The sequence below is a fragment of the Pelodiscus sinensis genome, chromosome 11 (genome assembly GCF_049634645.1).
Source record: "Pelodiscus sinensis isolate JC-2024 chromosome 11, ASM4963464v1, whole genome shotgun sequence".
Lineage (NCBI taxonomy): Eukaryota > Metazoa > Chordata > Testudines > Trionychidae > Pelodiscus > Pelodiscus sinensis.
In genome coordinates this window covers 40,761,535-40,778,121 of record NC_134721.1, presented here as the reverse complement: position 1 = coordinate 40,778,121, position 16,587 = coordinate 40,761,535, and the positions used below count along the sequence as shown (strand labels likewise).

The 16,587-nt window shown below is 41.0% G+C and overlaps 1 protein-coding gene across 1 annotated transcript in view; it reads right to left on the bottom strand.

The window, feature by feature from the left end:
• LOC102452756 (store-operated calcium entry regulator STIMATE) overlaps positions 1–16,587 on the bottom strand; it is a 74,961-nt gene that overhangs the window by 24,958 nt on the left and 33,416 nt on the right. Inside the window, exon 5 of the mRNA XM_075939380.1 lies at positions 724–836. Coding sequence (XP_075795495.1) covers positions 724–836 — 113 coding nt within the window. The remainder of the gene's footprint in view (positions 1–723; positions 837–16,587) is intronic.

The window sequence follows — 16,587 nt, the reverse complement described above, 5'->3', positions numbered from 1 at the left end:
CAATGTGAATTACCAAGTTTTTACTACAAAAATGTAACAATATGATGTCTATATAAACACTTCGGGGAGATTTTCTAACACTATGGAAAAGAATACACTCTCTCTAGGTATCTCAGGTGAGCATATAATCTTCTATTGCACACCAGGGTTTCTCAAACTGAGTATCAGGACACCAAAGTGGGTCACAACCCCACTTTAATAGGGTCACAAGATGTTAGACATGCTGAGCCCCACTACCCAGAGCCAAAGCTAAGCCCAAGCCCTATTACCTAGAGTTAGGGTGAAAACCCTGGGTAGAATGGCTAAGGTTTTGGCTATAGTATTAGCAACGGGCTCAGGTTATAGGCCCCTGTCTAGGGCTGAAACCCTTGGGCTTTTGCGCCCCCCCCCCCGCAGGGGTGGTGTGACTCAGGCTTTAGTCCCCTCTCCTGCAGTCATGCAGCAATTTTTGTTGTCAGGAGGGGGCATGGTGCAATGAAGTCTGAGAAGCCCTGAGGTACACGATGCAATACCGATTAAATGCAAAATAGAATGTCAGCAGTGAAATCCAATTAGTGGTATCAGGTTGCTCCATTACTATTGTCAACAGTTCATTTTCACCAACTGTGGACCTCTGCATAGTTTGTATGACCAAGTCTTTTTGAACTGAAGTAGTATTAATAGCTTCTCTCTAACATCTATCTGAAATCCATTTAACTATAACAATGGAGTAAAGACTCAAACCTCTTTCCACTGAGGTATTAGGAGGACTATAATGATGATGGTTTTCTCAAACATCATGATCACTATGTAGAGTGCACACTGTCCCACCCAAGCACTGCACTGCAGTGGGTCACCTAAAAACGAAAACAAAGGTTTACACACTGATTGAGCTCACTATCACTTGATTTACATGTTTAAAGAAAAACAAGAGCAAAATTAGACAAGGGACAAAGCTTAGCAAACCAAACTCAAATGAAACATTTGGTAAATTATTGCCATCTAAAAGCCGACTATTGATAGTTAACAATAGCAACATTCATTTATATCCATTTACTTCAATGGTTCTCAAAGTGCGGTCCCCTCCCCGATGGTCTGTGGCTGGAACTCAGTCCACCCCCCCACAGCGGGGAGCCTGCGCTGCCAGTGGGTAGGTGAAGGAAGCAAACTCACTCTCCTCACCCCACCATGTGGGCCGCAGTGCTACACATGGAGGAGCACCGCCCTACCCCGCTTCACTGAAAAGTCCCGCCCGCCACTGGGCGTCAACCTCACCTAGGCCCTGCCTAGCTTGCGGTTGCCATGGTAAGAGCGGCACGTCCCTCGGTTGCTCCCACAGGGCCGCCTGCAGGTTGGGCTATGCAGGGCCTGGCCAGGCAGGGAAGGCTCTTATGGTACGCGAGTGGCCAGTGCCCCCCCCCGCCCCTCCCCTAGCCTCCCTGAACCCCCATTTCCCTGAACCTCCACCACCTCTGAGCCACCCTGATTCCAGCCCTATTCCCAAGGGCACCCTGCCCCACATCTCCTTGAACCCCCTCAGTCACTCTGCCCCCCCAACTTTATCCCTAGGCACTCCCTGCCCCGGCCAGATGCTCCACCCCAAGCTTCCTCCTGGGCAGACACCTCACTCCCAGCCTGCTTCTGCACCCCACCTCCCATCCAGACCTTGCAACCTCTCCCCCTTCTGCACCCCTCCTACCTCGTGGATCCTGCACCTCATCCCTATCCCACTCACTGGTAACCCTGTCACACACACTGAACCCCTCATTTTTGTCCCCACCCCAGAGCCTAAGGGAGTTCATAAAATCCAATAATTCCAGAACCCCAGAAGAGCAAATCCTGCCCATGGGAAGCCCTGAACCTCAGTCCTCCCTGTCCCTTCCCCTTGCTGGAGCGCCGTAGGAGTGAGGTGTCTCAGTTGGGGGCCACATCAGTGAGGGCTGGGGGTTTTTGGAGGAGTTGCTTTGCTTCTCACTTGTGTGGTCCCCAACTGATTTTTCTGGGGATCAGTGGCCCCCAACACAAAAAAGATTCCCCACACTTGTCATAAATAAAGAAATTGTTGAAATGTTTTGTGTTGGACATAATCTAATATTTTACTTTATTTAAAATGAAGTTTGATAAACTAACATAAGAAAATTAAAACACTTAATCTGTTTAATGAAAACCATTTTCCTTATCTGCAGCACTAGCAAAATGGATTGGGCATAATTATGTAATTAATGGTGTGTTTCCATTAGCAACTAACTGGTGGTCCATGGAAAGATTTACATTGAACCAGGTGGTCCACAGGCCAAAAACTTTGAGAATCATTGATTTACCTGAAGGTGCCTTCCCTGATTAGTCTGAATTTTTGTGCTTAGGAGATCTCAAAAAGTACCTCTTATAAATTTTTGAGAGCTGTCTGTGAGTATTTGTCCATCCAACCAAGTACTCCTAAATTACAAGGGCTTGGACCACCATATTTAGTATACAGCTTCCTCTTACTGTATCTTGAAGCAAGGTAAGAGGTTGGTTGTGCCAGGAAAATGGGATGTGGGGGGAGGGAGCTGGAGCAGCCCCCTTTAATTAGTTAATTGGTTAAACGTGAAGAAAACTTCACGTTTAACCAGTTACTCCCATAACTAGGGATGTAAAATCCCATGTATTTGGTTATCTTGATATGGTTTGCTCTAGTACACATTACTGAAATCAACACAAAGCACAAAATTAGGTTACCTCATGTTTTTTTAAAAATTTAAAGCCAGTGTTGCTATAATTTCCTTCCCATTTTGGCAAATAATTGTTTTCTAAGCTAAAAATACTTGGCTGCTTCTCTGTATTTTGCTCTAGCACAAATAACCTTTCAAAAGAAATTAAAATATTCCTGTATTTGTGCTTTTGCCACCCTGGATATATAAGTATTTTATATACATGTCAGCAGCAATGACTAACCATGGTAAGAAGACTGCAACAGATTGCAAGAGAATGAGTAGTCTTCAAAAATTTAATTTTGTTCAGAGCTTCCTGCAAGTTAATCAGGATGTATCTTCATTGTATTGATTAAAGTAGTATTGTATGTAAATCAGAAAAAAGTATGCAATTTTGTTGAATCCCAGGTAAGGTACTGTAAAATGAATATCAAGCCAATTACCCACTGCTCTGGAATTTGATCTGTCATACAAGTATTCTAACAGAAAAAAGAATGTATCCTGTTATGACTACAGCACTACATACATGGCTGCAGTTGAGGTAAGAGTGGACTGTCTGATAAAACATTAAAGTGAATTTTAACCAGCATTACAATAGTATCAGAATTTAACAGCTCAGGAGAACTTTACTAACACTTCATTTAAAAAAAAAAAATTTTTTTCCTACACATTTCACCATATACTTTCAACAAATAACTTTTACAGCATCTTTATACATGGCTTACATTTAAGACTGAGAATAAAGTGCAATGGAAATCCAAATGCCTTTATACAGATCTAATGCAGAATTAACCATGGCTACTTCCTACTTACTAACTTTTCTGGAAAGTTATTGAAAGATGTATATCGGTCTTTAGCTTTATACTCTGCTAGTTAAAATGCACAGCAGGCAGAAATTGATTTTTCAGACTAGAATCCAGCTTTTCCCAGAACATTTTTTCACCAGGAGATAACAGTGATAAACATGGAATAAATATTCCTAGAGTGCTACAGTTGAAATGTACTTGTTTTAAGGTGTAGGGTTTTTTTTTTGGGGGGGGGGGAGTACAGGGGACAATGTAAGGCTTAAATTATACTGCCCCAACATATGAAAGTCTGAAAATTCTGAATGATGGTTCAATAACCAACAAATCATGCAACTATGATTTTTCCAGAGATTGAGTGTGTGAGTTAAGACTGAAATTAACAATGAATTCCTAGACTATCAAGCTTTTATTTTATTAGTATTTTCTAATTTTTCTTTCACTATGTAACTGCAGTGGAAACAAAATTATAGTCTGAGCCACAAAGTTACCATTGGGTCTTAAAAATCCATTCTGTAATTTATACATTGTGAAAGCTACAGCAATTGAAATAAAAAAATCTCATGTACTCTGATTCCACACCATGGGATTTCATACCATTGTACCTAAGAGTACACACCACCTTGATTATAATAGTTAACAGAAATAATAATAAAAAAAACAAGTAGTGGTTAAAAAAGTGCTGGCAAATGTCACTCTGTCAAAACTGATGTCACAATTAGAAAGTGAAACCAATTTTGGCACAGATGTGAAGTAGCCTTTTGAGACCTGGCTGCATTTAATAAATTAGATCTGAGTCAGTTTTAGTCTGTCAAACTTTCAAAAAACTGTCACCTTTATTACAGAAAGTTTTAAAATTATGCATTTCACAGAAAACATCTGATATTACATGTCCTCTAGAAAGTTACTCAAAGTTTTCTGGAGTATCTTCATTTTTCAAAGATGAGGAAAGAGAAGAGGAAGTTACTCATCTTGTGCAGTAACAACAGTTCGAGATGTGTGTCTCCGTGGATGCTCCACTGTTGGTGTCAGGTCGTCCTGGCACTGCAGATCAGAGTTTATTAGCAGTAGTCAGCCAGACTGAGCACGTGTGGTGAGTGTCTTGCGCCATTCGTGCCCTTTTGCTCATGCGCACAGTCTGGCTCTTGCCAGTTCCTCAAGTCCACCTAGATATCTGAAAGATACAACAGAGGACTCCAAAGCAGGGAGGAGAGCGGGTAGTGGAGCATCCACGGGAACACACATCTCGAAGAACTGTCATTGCACAAGGTGAGTAACTTCCTCTTCTTCGAGTGATGTCCCCAAGTGCTCCACTGTTGCTGACTGCATAGCAATACTGGAAAACACATGGAAGGCTGGTCTCAGAGTCATGAATTAGCCACAGTTGAAAGCACTGCAGAGACTAAGCAGTATTGTTAGCTAGACTCTGAGAAATTGCATAATGTTTTCTCCTTCATGAAACATCACTGGCTGACCACGTGGCAGATGTCCCTGAGGGGAACTCCATGAAGGAAAGCAGTGGAGGTTGCTATGGCTCTCAGAGTGAGCTCTAGCTGTTCCCAGGAGTGCTTTATTCTGGATGGCATAGCATTTCATAATGCAGGAAACTATGCGCCTGAAGATGTGTTACGTTGAAAGTGGTTCACCCTGAGAGTGATTTGCTATGGAGATTAGCAAGCGTTCTGACTTGCGGAAAGGTCGAGTCTTGTCTATATAGAAAGCAAGTGCTCTATGCACATCAAGAGAATTAAGCATAGACTCCTGATGAGATGAGCATGGCTTGGGGTAGAAGGATGGGAGGACAATTGGCTCGTTGATGTGGAAGTCTGAACATACTTTAGGGATGAAGGAAGGGTGATGGTGCAATATAAGCTTGTCCTTATTAGAGGCTGTATACGGTGGTACTGTCATTAGGACTGCCAACTTACCACCTCACCAACTCTGCAGGCGGAAGAAATGGCCAGCAGAAAAACCACCTTGATCATCATTATTGAGAGAGGAGAGGTAGCTAATGGTTCAAAGAGGGCTTGGGTAAAGCTGTCCAACACCATCTCTAGGTTCCACACCAGTGGTGGTATTCTGTATGGTGGGTGAAGGTTGCAAAGCCCTTTGATAAATCTTTTGGTGACAGGATGTATGAACACTGAGGGTATGTCTACACTATATGGCTCTGTCAACAGAGCCATGTAGATGAGCTTTGTAGACATAGCAAAATGAAGCGGCGATTTAAATACTCGCCGCTTCATTTACATAAAAATGGCTGCCACACTGTGCCACCAAACAGCTGATTGGTACAGCGTGGCAGCCATTTTGATGTAAATGAAGCGGCGATTATTTAAATCACCGCTTCATTTTGCTATGTCTACGAAGCTCATCTACATGGCTCTGCCGACGGAGCCATGTAGTGTAGACATACCCTGAGATACCACCTATTGCGTGATGGAAAGCAGTGATTACTGCCAAGTGCACTTTCAAGGAAGCAAAGGCTACTCCCGAATGTTTCAAAAAGAGGATGTAGTCCAGAATTTGATGTAAAGGTGTCGAGAGTTTTCTTAGTGCACCTCAAAATGAATCTATGCCATTTATGAAGGTAGGTGGAGCGCATGGATTACTTCCTACTATGCATGAGAACCTCTTTTACTTGGCTTGAACAGTGCAGTTTCCCTTCATGGAACCAATGAGGAACCATGCCATCAGGTGTAGGACCTGGGACTCAGGATGAAGTAGGGTCCCGTAGTTCTGGGTTAAGAAGTCGTGATGTCTGGGAAGGGGATAAGGTGGTTGAGGAGACATCTGATAAAGATAAGGAAACCAAGTCTGTCATGCCTAATAGGGGACTATGAGAATGATTATTGCCCTGTCCCTGTTGATCTTTTCGAGGACCCTGGGGATGAGCAGAGTTGGAGGGAAGGCATATGACAAGGGGCCCTTCCAATTGAGGAGAAAGGTGTTCCCTTGCGATCCTGGTCCGATACTGGCTCTGGAGCAATATTGCCTGCACTCTGCATTCTTGTAGGAGGCGAAGAGGTCTATTGGTGGAGAACCCCATTGACAGAAAATAGGTTGGAGAACCCGGTGATGGAGCTTGCACTTGTGGTCTGGCGCAAAGTATCTGCTCAGTGAATCTGCTGTCACATTGTTGATCCCTGGTAAATATGATGCCACAAGGGTGATTCTGTTGCAGATGCACCAATTCTGAAGATGCACTGCTTCGGCACACAGGGAACGGGCATCACCTTGGTGATTTATATAATAAAGTCAGAGGTGTGGCTTATTACAATACAGTGCTCCTCCCAATGCCAAAATTATGTCTTTACAGAGCTCTCAGTCATGGGAAAGAATAGAATGTTACTGTATGATATGGGGCCACATTTCCATTAAATCATTAAAACAATTAATTTGATGCTTACAAAACTGAAGGTTTATTAACATTGGGTAGTGAGACAAAAAACTAAAGCAGACTAATTTAGTTCCCTACTCATCACTTGCAATGCATCTCTCTGCTATCCTGCAACAAAAAGTTACCAGTCCAATACTGCAAGAGCAATAGGGATGTAACGTTTAACTGGTTAACCGATTAAATGGGATCCCGGGAGGGCTGCTGGCCCTCTAGCCCCAGCCACATGGGGCTGGCTTCTGGCTCCTGGGCACTGGCTAACTAGTTACCCATTCGCATCCCTAAAGAACAAGCAAATTCAGTTATTTTCTATAAGGGTCAGGTTTAGCTCAATTTAATTTGCTTCTGAAGAGAATAAAAGCACAAACTGATCATAGAGAGAACTAGTTTGCTCCAGGTGTCTGCCAACATTACAAAACCTGACTATGTAATGCAACTCTACGGAATAAAAGGAGGAAATTCCCTTGCAATCAATGGTGTATAGCAGGGCTACTCAACACACAGCCTGTGGGCCACATGCGGCCCATGGCCTATTTGTTTGTGGCCCACGGTGAGGTTTGGGTTTACGCAGGGATCAACATGCGGCCTGTGGGTGGGATCCTTTGAACATGGCCTCCACTGGTGAGTCAATATAATGGTCTTCTGTTATATGCATTAGTTAAATAGTTAAATTCCTGGACTGTCATTGCTCATTAAAAGTGCAGTCATATGGGTGGAAATTGGGTAAATATTGCATTTTATTAATATCAGCAGAACTGACTTAAATGGGGCCTGCGTGTTGTGTAGTTTTGCCTTAATCTTTGTATTCATGCCTGACAGTGTGAAAGAAGCTATTTGCATATATATTTGCATGTACATGCAACCACACTTACATTACAATGATACCCTTGGCATATGTTGTGGGTATCATTGCAGCCCCTGGGGCTTCCAAAGTTAAGAAGTTCTGGTGTATATATTAGTTTATTTAAGGAGATCTAACACATTTTAACAGAAATGGTAGTGAGATATAAAAATCAGTATACTCTGAAGACTACAAATTATAGTTAGTTTAATTTACTCAACATACTGGAGGGCTTTGCAGGCTAAGAACTTAAACCAAGCACAGACAACAGAGCAAGATTTAAGTTGGAAACATGGTCATAAAGCCATGTTTATACTCACATACTGAGACTGATCTTCTGGTGTTCGATTTAGTTTAGCAAAGACATTCTAAAAATCAAACACTGAGGACACCTCTGGTCAGGGCCAGTACTCCTGGAAGTCATGACAAATAAGGGAAGCCAACCTGAGCGTTTGCTCCCATCGGCCTCCCACTGTAAAGATGATGCCAAGCTTGGCTTAAGGTATGTTGACTCCAGCTATGTTATTCACGTAACTAGGAGTAGTATACCTGATCTTCCGGGTCTAGTACAGACCTGGCCTCAAGATGTTCTAGATATCTGTTGTCTATTCAGAGCAATTTAAGTATATCACAAAGATGAGAACATTTCTGTACTTGAGATATAGTAACAGGTTCTTGTCTGTGTACATTTCAGCTGTTTCTCCTTTCCTCTTTACATTCAAATGAATTCTAAATGGGTTTGTACTTCACATTTATTTTATATTAAATGCCTGACTTCTAATTTACTTCAGAGGGGAAGCCAAGTTAGTATGTAACAGGAAAAACTTAAAAAACAACAAACAGACTAAATAAAATATAAATTAATGGAGATTGCCTATCTCCTAGAACTGGAAGGGACCTTGAAAGGTCACTGAGTCCAGTCCCCTGCCTTCACAGCAGGACCAAGTACCATCCCTGACAAATTTTTGCCCCAAACCCCTAAATGGCCTCCACAAGGATTAAACTCACAATGCTGTGTTTAGCAGCCCAATGCTCAAACCACTGAGCTATCCCTCCCCCCAAGATGACTAGTAGCACCTTAAAGACTACAAAACATGTAGATGGTATCGTGAGCTTTCGTGGGTGCAACCCACTTCTTCAGATGACAGGAGTATTAAAAGTTGAGATCCAAGACTAAAAATAACTTAGGGTATGTCTACACTACCCCGCTAGTTCGAACTAGGAGGGTAATGTAGGCATACCGCACTTGCAAATGAAGCCCGGGATTTGAATTTTCCGGGCTTCATTTGCATAAGCGGGGAGCCACCATTTTTAAAACCCCGCTGGTTCGAACCCCATGCAGCGCGGCTACACGGGGCATGAACTAGGTAGTTCGAACTAGGCTTCCTAGTTCGAACTACCGTTACTCCTCATTTCACAATATTGGTGTCACGTTGGCTACCTTCCAGTCATTAGGTACGGAAGCCGATTTAAAGGATAGGTTACAAACTACAGATAATAGCTCAGCAATTTCCCATTTGAGTTCTTTTAGAACCCTTGGATGAATGCCATCCGGTCCCGGAGATTTGTTAACATTAAGTTTTTCTATTTGTTTCAAAACCTCCTCTAATGACACTTCAATCCGGGACAGTTCCTCAGATTCACCACCCACAAAGGACAGTGCAGATTCGGGAATCTCCCCAATGTCCTCAGCAGTGAAGACTGAAGCAAAGAAATCATTTAGTTTCTCTGCAATGGCTTTATCGTCCTTGATTGCTCCTTTTATAGCTTGATCATCTAGGGGACCCACAGGTTTTTTAGCAGGCTTCCTGCTTCTAATGTACTTAAAAACATTTTGTTATTTATTTTTGAGTTTTTGGCTATCTGTTCCTCAAAATCTTTTTTTGCTTTTCTTATTACATTTTTACACTTGATTTGACAATGTTTATGTTCCTTTCTATTTATCTCACTAGGATTGGACTTCCACTTCTTAAGAGATACCTTTTTGTCCCTCACTGCTTCTTTCACATGGTGGTTAAGCCACGGTGACTCTTTTTTAGGTCTCTTGCTATGTTTTTTAATTTGGGGTATACATTTAAGTTGGGCCTCTATTATGGTGTCTTTAAAAAGTTTCCATGCAGCTTTCAGGGATTTGGCTCTAGTCACTGTGCCTTTTAATTTCTGTTTAACAAACCTCCCATTTTTGTGTAATTCCCCTTTTTGAAATTAAATGCCAGGGTGCTGGATTGCTGAGGTGTTCTTCCCACCACAGGAATGTACTGTACTTGAAAACCCAAAGATAATGTTAAGACTGAGAAACTACAATAAGAGTAGCTATTCTTGAGGCACAATTTATACACATTAAATCTGCTATATAAACAATAGCCATTTCTAAACATTAAAATTCTACTATCAGTTATTTCCTTGGGACATTTACATTTTACAACTATCCTCCATATAAAGACAGACTGTCAATACAAGCAGTAAGTACTATTTCTGCTGGACAACATCTCAAGTAAAGAATCACTAGGGATCGAGTAATAGGGCTAAAAAGGGAGATGATCTCATAGTAAGAACTAACATGAGAATGATTATATAGCTTCTAGAAATACAAATAGCACAGGACTGTACAATTGGTTAGTTCAGACCGAGAAGAGAGCCCTGGTTTTTATTTATACTTGCATTCAAGATGAAAATACCCTCTTCAAAGGAAAGGAGTTCCTTTGCCTATCTCCAGAGAAATCTTTCAGTAAAATAATGAGGTTCTTGCCCACAGTTTTAAGTCTCCCTTACAGGCTTTTAAGGAGGCAGATCTGAGACTCCCTCTCCCAATACACTTGTGTGAGAGAAATTACATATTTCTTCAATTTACCTTTGAAAATTAAAAATATGAAACTAACAACTGAGCACAGTTTTATATTTATGTAACCATTTCTTTAAAATAGACAAGATTTTTAGATGTTAAAATGAGATTTTTAAGAAAAGCAATCCAAGATGCTTTATCAAAAGAGAGCAGTAAATAATACAGTGATTTATCTTTTTTATACAGTTTTTCATTTATTTCACGTTAAGGCCATAAATTGGAGACCTAGCTCTCTCTCATTAAGATTAAAAAAAATTCTTCCTTTAGTATGGGAACATCATGCTATCTCCGTTATGGATAAAATATCTATGCATTCAACCAGGACTTTGGAGTGGAGCCCGGAGCTGGAGCGGTGGAGCTGCAGGTTTTTGCTTGGAGCTGGAGAGGAGCCGGAGCACAGAAAATCTTGACTGCTCCAGTTTTTTTAAAAATTTTCAATCCAAAATGAATTATATTTTAGCAAGAAAGTCCTAAAGGTGCCAAAAAGTTTCAGATTGTATAACAATTGATATTAACATCTACTTTACCACTTTACGTAATATGTCACAGTTATTCTCACTTCGTCCTAAATCTTGATTTAATGTATAGATACAAAATTACAATGTTTTTTGGAGATACGTTTTATTAAAGAATCAGATAATTATCAGACATCTGGCAACACTGCAGACTGATCCCATCCTTGTGCCAAGGTTAGGCGAGTATGTACTCGCGTAGATTAGATAGTTAGATTAGTAGGTGTTATTTTCAACCTTGTAACATGTAGCCTCGTTACTTCACAACAATTAATGTTGTAGAAAAGCGATAGCGTGTACTAACACTATGGCAAATAGCAAATGTCATTGATATATCTATATTAAAGTGTCTTTGAGATATTAATTAAAAACTTGGAAAATATTTCGAATATTTTTACCCGAAAATTTCACAAGAAATACTAACTTACAATTTATACACAACAATTATATTAATTATGTATATTAAAATACTTCTTACTTCATTAAAACTGCAAGAAACTTGTTAAAATATTAAAATATACTTTAATAATAATTTTGTGTAAAAAGAAAATGCGATCATTTTTGTCCAGAAAATCCAAAATAAATTCTAAGTACCTTAAGTGGTTAAGATATCACAAGCAGGTACATTATAAAAAAAGGTAATGCTTTTGTTCATTGCTTTTCGAAGATTATAACAAAAAACATTTTGATGCAGTAGCAGCACAAGAAGATTTGGCTATAGCTTCAACAAAAAAATCAAATCTGCCCCTCATGATCGATAGCCGATTTATGGAAAAGGAGCTCAAGCACGTCTTTACTTTTGAATTTGAATTTGGGCTTTTGGGAAAAGCAAGGAAGAAATCGGCAACGTGCAAGGTGGAAAAGGAAGTGAATGGCGAGCTCAAACCATGTAGCTTCAAGACAAGTGAAGCAAGTGCCGTGAAAAGTTTCAACCTTTGGCGACGTGTAAAATGTAACCATCCTGAAAACTATGTGGCTCTGGTTACAAAAAAGGACCAGGAAGATGAGGCAAAACAGAAAGCTGACGTGGCTAAACAACATTCATCTGGCTCTTTGAAAACACCCGGAGAAAAGATTTTTTGCGGAGCTTCATCTGAAAAGAAACCCAAAATTGAGCAAACAAAACTTTACTCATATTTGAAGTCCTCAAAGGTTACAGTCACCATGGATGCTAATACTTTCCATGAGGGGCTGATGGAAATGGTTTGCTTGAGTTCAACACCGCTCACTACCTTCAGGCTAAAGAACACTACCTTCGGCAGCTTGGTGTTTCGATGGGGCACGATGCGGTTCGTCATTTAGTGATCAGCACAGCTGAGTCTGGTCGTGAAGAGCTCAAGAAAGCTTTGGAGCAAAAATTATTCTATGTGAAAATGGATATGGCAACCCACGGAAACAGAAATTTCCTTGCAATCAATGCTCAGTACTACAAAAAAGGAAAAGAAAGCTGTGGTAAAAACCTTGGACATAATCGACACTGAAGGGCATCACAATTCTTCCTACGTGAAAAGTCAAGTAAAAGCTATTTTAGACAATGTTGGGATCAGTGAAATGCAAATGCTGAGCATTAGCGTTGACAATGCAGCAAACATGATGTGTGCCGTCAAAAATTTCAGCGAGGACAATGAAACCATTTCTACCTCTGAGAACAAGGATGTGGACAGAACTGAAGCTATTTTGCCTGATGAAGGAACTAAAGGAATGGATGAAATCGAACTCAACATGGATGCTGCTGCTGCGCAATGGGTTAATGACCCTAGCCTCATACTTCCAACATGGCTTCATGAGGATGACTCAGAAGTCCAACTGATGAGGTGTGGTATTCACACTCATCAGTTGGCAATCTGGAATGGACTGAACAAAGAACATGCTAAGAAATTTCTGGCAAATTCAACAAGTCGTTGTCAAACCACGAACCCCAAGTATTCAAAGTGTTCTGCTTGATCTACATGGGGTAACTCAATCATTGGATACTGTGACTTGCTGGGGTTCAACATTTGCAATTATTGATGGGCTTCTCATTTTTCAATCTTACTGTAAACAAGAGAACTCAAGTTAACAAAAGCTGAATGGGACGAAGTGAAGAACTTGCAAGACCTCTTGGCAAAGCCAAACCAAACAACCGTGACTCTTCAAGCTGTCGATGTAACCCCGGGAGTTTTAATGAAGGAATGGCGAAAACTGTCAAAATTCGTGCAAGAAAATGGTGGTCAAATTACAGAAGGAATTCTATCCTCCATGCAGAAACGCAAAGAGAAGCTTTTTGACAATATTCATTTCCTTGCTGGAGTTTATGTTGACCCACGATATCAGATTCTTCTTACCTCAAGGGAAATACCAAAGGCAAAGGAAAGACTCCTTGATATTGCTCAACGACTCGAAAAACAAAATCTATTGCTACATTTGAACTTGGCAGAAGAGGTTGAAGAAAACGAAACAAAAGGAGTAATCAACAATCAAATTTGCAGTTTCAGAAAGTTCACATCCTTCAGAAATAGGCTGTTCTCAAACTTCCGTCTCCACTCTGAACTTGTTCGAGCGTCCATCCCTGAGACGTCTTCAACCATCACAAGGAAATGGAGATAATTCAAGCACCAATTCTTCAGAAGATAACGACTTTGAAAAGGAATTGGATAAACAAGAAAGACGCCAGCAAGTTTCTGCGATTCATAATTGTAATGAAGCATTATTCGAGAGAAACTTTCGGGAAGAATGTGAGGCGATGGAGTCTATTGGTAGGCTAAAAGTTAAGTCTGTTTTTGAGGCCATTCACAGCTACCCACACTGCATACAGGCTGCCTGTAGAATTGCTTCAAGTATGCCAACAATTCAAGCTAGTATATAGCGACTGTTTTTGGCTTTAAAGTTAATTTTAAATGATCTGCGGCAGGCTATGAAAGATGACTTGATTGCTGCAATAATTTTTTACAGATTGAATTATGAATGATTCTAGTTTGTATCATTGTTGATGACATCTAAATTGTATTAAAACTCTGAATAAAAATAATGTTTTTACAAAATTACAGTATGCATTTTTTTATTTAGTTAAAAATGTATTTGAGTTGGAGAGCAGAGCAGTGTCGGAGCAGAGCTAGAGCAGTCACTATTGATGCTGGAGCAGAGCTGGAGAGGAGCAATTCAAAAACTTGATTGCTCCAAATCCCTGCATTCAAGAACTAGGGGTATGTCTACACTACCCCGCTAGTTCGAACTAGCGGGGTAATGTAGGCATACCGCACTTGCAAATGAAGCCCGGGATTTGAATTTCCCGGGCTTCATTTGCCTAAGCGGGGAGCCGACATTTTTAAAACCCCGCTGGTTCGAACCCCGTGCAGCGCGGCTACACGGGGCTCGAACTAGGTAGTTCGAACTAGGCTTCCTATTCCGAACTACCGGTGTCCTTGTGCCAGCTACCGGAGATTTTTCCAGCAGTGCCTCGCTGCACACATGCTCTGGTGTCTTCTTGTGCTGTTGGTGTCTGTTAGGTGCATGCATGGCCCAGCTCCCTCCGTTCCTTCTCTACCCTTGCCAGTACAGCATAAGGCTCCAAAACAGTGGAAGGAGGAAGGGTAGTGGAGCTCCCATGGGGACACACATAACATAAGAACAGTTATACTAGGTCAGACCAAAGGTCCATCTAGCCCAGTAGCCTGACTGCTGACAGTGGCCAGCACCAGGTTCCTCAGAGAGGGTGGACCGAAGACAATGATCAAGCGATTTGTCTGCTGCCATCCTTCTCTAGCCTCTGACAAACAGAGGCCAGGGACACCATTTCTATCCCCTGGCTAATAGCCTTTTATGGACCTAACCTCCATGAAATTATCTAGCTTCTCTTTAAACTCTGTTATAGTCCTAGCCTTCACAGACTCCTCTGGCAAAAAGTTCCACAGGTTGACTACACGCTGTGTGAAGAAGAACTTTCTTTTATTAGTTTTAAACCTGCTACCCATTAACTTCGTTTGGTGTCCTCTAGTTCTTCTATTATGGGAACTAATAAATAACTTTTCTTTATTTGCCCTCTCCACACCACACATCTTGAAGAACCATCATTACTGCACAGATTGAGTAACTCTCTCTTTCTCTGAGTGATGTCCCCATGGGTGCTCAATTCTGGGTGACTACAAAGCAGTAGTTGAATCATGGAGGCAGGTCTGGAGCCCTGCCATTGTCACTAAGGAGAACATCGCTTGTCTGACAGCCACAGATGATGCAATGGATGAGGTAAGTGCATAAGGCTTTGCAAATGTGTGGTCTGATGACCAGATGGCTGCTTTTTGCAAATGTCCAGAAGCATCTGTGCTGTACCATGGATTTTGCTCGACCAGAGAGCACCTGTTTAAGAGGTGCAACCTGTAGAAGATGTTTCTGAGAAAAATCAGATAGCTAACAACTAGAACTCAATTAGGTATATGTTTAATAGAAAGCATGGAGATAGTTTAGTGATTTGATACTGGAAAAATGGATATATGAAAGAACAGATAGCTACTCATTTATGTCAACAAGCTAATTTCTGGCAATTTTCCTAAAACCAAGAAATATTCACTTGTAGATATTTAAGGTGTTAAACCTAAATAAGATTACTATTAAACTAAATTCTAATTTCTGTTACATCAACACAATCCCAGTAATGTTACTGAAGTTAGTGGTAATCTAGGTTTCTCAAATTAGATAAAAGTACTTAGAAAAACATTTTTTTCCTTCAACATCACAACCTAAAACAAGGCTTGTATCAGTGGCATAGTTTCTCTTTTGTGAAGATGTTATGTTTTTGGTCATGCTTATACCTCAAGAAAAATGTGTTACATATTAAAAAAATAAAAGGACTTTCTGAAAGTTTACAGAGGCAAAAGAGTTTCTTGACCCTCATCCCTCTCCTTGGCCTCTCGGCTCCCCCAAGTTTACAGTATGAATTAGTGTGAAAATACAAGATTTTTAATACTAAATAGTTATATAGGCAGTCCCCGGGTTACATGGATCCGACTTACATCGGATCCCTACTTACAAACTGGGTGATGCAACCCCACACTAGCTGCTTCCCCCCAGCAGACCAGGGAGACGCGAAGCTAGTGCTCCCCCCCCCCCCCCCAGCAGACCAGGGAGACGCAGAGTGGCTTTTCTCAGCAGACACCTCAGCTTGAGAATAAAGGACTGAGGGAAGTGAGGTGTGGGAGAATAAAACTGAGCTCTGGAGAAATGTTTGGCTCGAGTTTCCCCTACAACATGTACCAGTTCCGACTTGCATACAAATTCAACTTAAGAACAAACCTACAGTCCCTATCTTGTACGTAACCCGGGGACTGCCTGTATCTAGAAATACTCCATATGCAATCAATAACACTTCAAATATAGCAGCATTGAGAAATTAATTATGACCAATGATTCAATGTGCCTAGGGAGGGTGAATCCTAAGAAGTCTAAAGGACACATCAACTCTTAATATAAGAATTGATTTATTATAGACACACTATTTGGTTCCATTGTGCTATTATAAATATCTGATGCTGGCGTTACACTAGAAAATCA